The 5760-nt window shown below is 48.0% G+C and overlaps 1 protein-coding gene across 1 annotated transcript; it reads right to left on the bottom strand.

Annotated features, from left to right (window-relative positions):
• Positions 1-2390: 2390 nt before the first annotated feature.
• On the bottom strand, positions 2391-3005 carry LOC120695258. The gene has a single exon (XM_039978548.1). The coding sequence runs from the start codon at positions 3003-3005 to the stop codon at positions 2391-2393; it is 615 nt and encodes a 204-aa protein (XP_039834482.1).
• Between the last annotated feature and the right edge of the window lie 2755 nt (positions 3006-5760).

Raw genomic sequence — 5760 nt, 5'->3', positions numbered from 1 at the left:
GACCTTGTTGATGCAAGATCAGCCTGATCACGAAGATCGTTTCCTGTCCGCAATCGAAGAATGAACAAGAAAAGGATGCGAGCAATCTGATTATCTCTCGAGGGTGGAGTTCTGAATACACGAGGACAGCGCTGATTTGTGCGTGTTCAAGGGTAGCTAAAGCTAGATGTAAAACAAAACTCCAGTCTGAATTGAAAAGAAACCTCTCTCTAAATAGGGGAAGAGGGGGCGCAGCCCCTAGGGAAGGACGGCCAGGAGATAGGGGCGCCGCCCCTGGCGTCCAGGGCAAAGGGGAAGGGCGCAGCCCTAGGCGCCCACACAAGGGCCTCTCTTGGGCCAGCTTCTATTCTTCTGGGCCTTCATTCTTCAGTAGCATGACGAAGTTCAGTTCTCTTGCACGGGCCCGAGTGATTGGCCCAGAAGGTGGCACCTGGGGTGGAGGTGCATCTGGAGGCGCTGGAGAAGGTGCTGCTGGTGTAGACGTACTTGTGGTGTCCTCATCACACGATGCTTAGGTTAAATAGCCTTCTTTGATCAAATGAGACATGGTGTCATGTTTGATCAATGAACTGTTGGAGTTATTACGATCATACACTTTGGAGGTACATCTTTCGTGGACTAATGCTTGCAGGAAAACTTTCAAAATCAATGGGCTATGTCCTCAAGCTCAAATCCCATTGGAGATAAATCAAGGCCTAAGACATGCTTCAAAAAAAAATTGCATGGCACGCAAGTGAGGCACAGATCACCTTTCAAGGTCCACTATGAGTATATTGCAATAATGCCCTTTGTTTATGTTCATGCAGTTTTATCACAGCCTTTATCTAGCTTTGTTGAAAAGATAAAAAATAAAAATTGGTGATTTATAATAATAATAAAACTTTTCAAATAATAAAAAATCTCTCTCAAAAAAATAATAACAATGAAATATTTTGACACCGTTTTTTGACACGTGTCAAGGTGATTAGAAATGTGGAGGAGGAAGCTGCCGATTCGAAAGAAACCAAAGATGTGCAGTGCCAAGATCGGTCGATGGAATAGCACGATGTGAAAGAAGAGGTTACCGATTTCAAAGAAACCAAAACATGCCTTAACTCCTGGATTAGAGTCAGCAGATGGGCCGGAGGAATATTCCAAGAAGATGCTGGTCTACGTTGTTTTTCAGAAAGGGAAGAAGTCTAGATTTTATTGGAATTCTGATGATTCAGTTGTAATTTAGAGATAGTTTATTTTAGGAAGTCTTTACTTTTTGGTCAAGTAATATGTTTGCCATAATCGGCTAGGACTTGTTAGCGTAGACTATATATATCAGTTGTACGGGACCGGAAAAAGTTGATACACATCAAATACAACAACCCTTTACAATTTCCTGGCAATTTACTTTTCTGTCGGCGACTTCGCTATTCTTTTTCGGCGAGTTCTTTCAAGTCGATCAAGGATGTCTCACATTCGAGCGACTTGATTTGCTGGTAAATTTCGTTTTACCGAGTATATCTGAGCTTTAGCTTCCGGATGTATTGCTGTGGCTTCGTTCAGATCTATTCAAAAGTTATCGAATTTATCTAGGCTTTGATCTCGGGCGTATCGCTGTTTTCTCGTTTAGATTTATTCATAATTTGTTGATATTTGCTAGATTTATAGATTTTTCCTGTGTTTTTGGCTGTTATCAAACTTATCCGTCTCGAAACACCTGCAAATCAGCTATAGAATCTGTAATAATATCATAATATTGTAAAAGCCAAATTGGATCTGTTTTTGAGCTTTATCAGGTGGCATTATTTAAGTTGTACATTCGCAACTTTTATATTATTACACACATGCAATCGGCTCCTCCCTACTGATTTGTCGTTTTCCATATCAGCCGACTTGCTGATATGTTTGCTCTTTTACGCTCGCATTAAATATTTTTTTGTCGCTTTCTCTATCGGCAAAGCTTGCCGATACGCCTACACGAGAGTTATTCGGAATTCCAGCCGATACGATCTTAAATTTAATATTTATCCTTTCCTTGTCAATTGCAGGTCAAATTGACTGGCACGCTAGGTTGACTTTCTGAAGCTTGGCGAACACTTGCCCTCAGATTTCATTGTGTTGATTTTTGCGTCAACACATCTTTTGGCATGCTCGATGGGACAGAAGCTTCAACATGACAAAACCCGTAGATGGATCTAGTGTCAACAAGGATGAATTTTGCTTCCATAGAATCGGCTGTAGCAGCAGCTCTGTTGGCTCAAAATAGCCTGCCAGAAGTAAGCAACAGTCAGGCGTCAATGCAAACCTTTCATATGCCCAAATGAATATTAGTTCCGCAAGCGCATAGAATCACCATTGTAGCACTTCCATGCGAAGATGTCCCAGTTGGCGCGGACGAAAGAGGTGAGTGTGAGTTCCTATGCGGAGTCGAGCTCGGCCCCGATCAAGGCGGTCTTGTCAGGGTGGTCGTCGCTGAGGACGATCGCCTTCGTCTGGCTATCAGGGTGCAGCTGGGACCCTAACGCTATGTTGTTGGAAGGTTTTTGGAGCTGATCCTTTGCGTGGGTCTTTGCCGCCTGGGCGACAAAGGCCTGGTTGCTGCTCCTCTCCATGGCTTTGGCGGTGTTAATGTTCTCCGTCTCACAGGAATGAGATGTCTGGATGTCGCCATGGATGGAAAGAATTCCATTCGGAGCCGGCATCTTCAGGAGAAGATACGTGTGATTTGGGATTACCATGAACTTGGTGAGAGCTGGTCTCCCAAGAATGGCGTGGTAGGAGGTCTCGCATGGTGGCACCTCGAAGATAATGGACTCCGTGCGGTAGTTGTCCCGAGTGCCGAAGGTAACCAGGTGGGTGACATTGCCGACAGAAGTCGAGACGGCACCCGTAATGATGCCATAGAAGGCCTTGTCCGAGGGGACCAGCTTGGTCATGTCGAAGCCCATGTCCTCCGGGGTCTTGGCGAAGATGATGTTGAGGGCGCTGCCTCCATCGATGAGCACCCTGGCCAGACGGATCTGGCGGATCATCGGGTTTACCAGGACGGGGTAAGCACCCGGCCTGGGTAGATGTACCCAGTGGTCGCGTCAATCGAAGGTGATCGGGATCTCTGACCAGAGGAGGGGCTCAACCTTGTGCCTGAACACCGAGTTGACATCACGGTTGTGTAGCTTGATGCTGCGCCGGCAGGACGGCGCACTGGAGCCTCCGAAGATGATGTTGACCACCCGTTGCTCCTCCTGGAAGGTGCCGGGTGATATGTTGCCTTACTGATTGTCCTAGTCTCGCCTGGGCGAGCGATTTCTGTGGCCGCGGCCACGGGAGCTTCTGGAGCTGCCCGGCCTTTCGCGGTCGTCGAGCCTGGGTCGCTTTGGCTCTTCTGGGGCAACACTATTGGATAGGGCACGGCCCTCGCATGCCATGTGGTTTGCGTCCTTGTGCCAGGGGCACTTGGCGTCAAGGAGCCTGTCGAGCTTTTCCTAGTCGAGGGAGGTGCGCTGCTGGGGCCGATTGGCGACGGCGACGGTGTTGTCGGGGCTGCGCTTGCGCTCGCGAGCCTTGGACAACTCGGCGCGATCGCGGTTCTTGCCGTGCCATGGAGGACAATCACCACCTGGACGCGCCGGGTCGCCGTCCCTTTGGCGAGGACGGTCGACGGGGTTGCGGCGGTCCTTGTGGCGACGGTGTGCGCGCTCGGCGTCCTCCATGTCGGCATGTTTGTTGACGACAGCCATCATGTCGGAGACGGTCTTGGGATTGTTCTCGAACATCTTCCTCCATAGTTCGTACTATGGAGGCTGTTGGTGCCTACCAACATCACCACTGGGAAAGCAGCAATGACACCCGCAGACGCAAATTTTGGGGTGGCAGTATTTCATGAACCACGAATAAATCCATAAGCGCACGGAATACCACTGTAGCATTTTACCCGGGAGTATACCGGCGTGTCATTTATATTTCCGCAGGGAAGGCGGTGAGTTAAGAGATATAGACTAATTGATGAACTTTATCTACATTGGATACTCTCATGCATAAACAGGGGTAAGATATATAACATGGTAGGAGGTAGTGTGACACACTCACAAACTACCCTCTTGGATAAATAAAAGAAAAGATAAAAGGTGTTCTAGGCTGGGAGCAAGGCAGAAGTTAGAGCTCGAGTCAACTGTGCTAGGCTAGCTATATCTATACTATCTCATTGGTTAGATCATCAGAGATTAAAGTACACAACAGGGAGACCGCTATCGAAGCAACGGGAGGAGCCCGCACACCCCGGCGGCTTTATGTACCTCCTACCCCCCATACCGAACATGGAGGATTACTCGGGCTCGGACAGAGATGTCACCACCTGCCGGCTACATCTACAAACCGTGGGTATAGTTGACATCCAGCAACTCTTAGCTAATCTAGACACCATGTCTACACTAGTAAGGGATACTCTAGTGTCCCGCGCGGAGCCCCCAACTTTCGGATGGATAGACATCACACTAGAGCAAACATACGAATATTGGAGCAGTTGATAGAGTTCTAAGCACGATATGTTAACCATCTCAAGCACAGGGCGATCATGTAATGCAAGCATTGAACAATAACGCAACCATATCAAGAAGCATATATCCGATAACTGTTGACGGTCCTTAAGTGTCATATCAAGAACCATATCAAGAAGCATATATCTGATAACCGTCAACTCTTGCAGCATTTTACCGAAAATAATCACCAAACTTAGATTTCGGGCTTTGTTGACGGTCGTTAAGCGTCATATCTGACCATCAACTCTGGCAAAGAACAATGCCCAAAACAAACACCAAACTAGAGATAGGAGTTTAATACTAATCATTTCCACAAGTTTTGGTGAATCACTGATTTCAGGAGACCGTGTCTGCATAAGGAGGGAAACCATACTCAAATGAAGCCAAAAGTACATTTCAGGGCATGCTACATGAGCATGGGAATTAGAGGGCCCACATCCAGAAGCAAATTAGCTCAAGCCCAAGAGAAAACACACTTCCGACAAATCAGAGGCAGATAAAAGGATCCAAGGGCCAAATGACATACCAAACCAACATAACTTCAGGGGAACACAAAGGAGCAACACTAGGGCCCACCTATTAGTTGTCCAGAGGAAGGAGAACCCGAGGGGGGCCCATTCGGGGTCGGCCGACCACCTGGGTCGCCCGAACCACTACTGGGCCCAATGAGGCCCATCTTTCTCCCGCAAATTCCCACAATGTTTCCTACGCCGGCACCGGGTGGTACCACCTCGAAAGATCACCCAATGTTCCACCCTTGGAGAGATATATAAGGAGAGGAGAGCCCCCAATTGAAGACTCACAACAAGAGAGGTGGAAGAGCTCCACTCCAAGGCTTAAGCCTAGTAATTAGAAAATAGGCAGAGAGTGAGGGGTAGTTCGGAGGGCCGCCGGCATGTCGGCGCTCTTCTCCGGCCTTGTACCTCGACTGATGCTTCCTTTCTTAAGTATTCGTGATCTTCTATGGTAGTTAGCCTTTTAGTAAAGTTAGTTTTATTCTTTATTTGCTTGTGGGATCATTGTCTGTCCTCGTGACGGGTGCTCTAGTGTGATGGCTCGAGTCGTGGACGGAGTCGTGGCTAGAGTAGTAATCGGTAGCGTAGACGTGGTGTCTAGGCTAGAGGTTACCTTTGTTTGCATACCTTCTCCATGGTTTGTCAGGGTAGGCGGTAGGTGGTGATAGCCCTGTCCATCCCTTGTAGTCCCCCATGTGAGGGTTGGGTGTAGAGCTAATGGCCGGATACTCTTGGCA

This window comes from Panicum virgatum, chromosome 2K (assembly GCF_016808335.1).
Source record: "Panicum virgatum strain AP13 chromosome 2K, P.virgatum_v5, whole genome shotgun sequence".
Classification (NCBI taxonomy): domain Eukaryota; kingdom Viridiplantae; phylum Streptophyta; class Magnoliopsida; order Poales; family Poaceae; genus Panicum; species Panicum virgatum.
The sequence above is the reverse complement of the archived record's forward strand: the minus strand, read 5'-3'. Positions and strand labels throughout refer to the sequence as shown.

Coding starts and splice junctions, on each gene's coding strand:
- LOC120695258 (XM_039978548.1), bottom strand. CDS start 3,005: ATGATCCGCCAGATCCGTCTGGCCAGGGTGCTCATCGATGGAGGCAGC.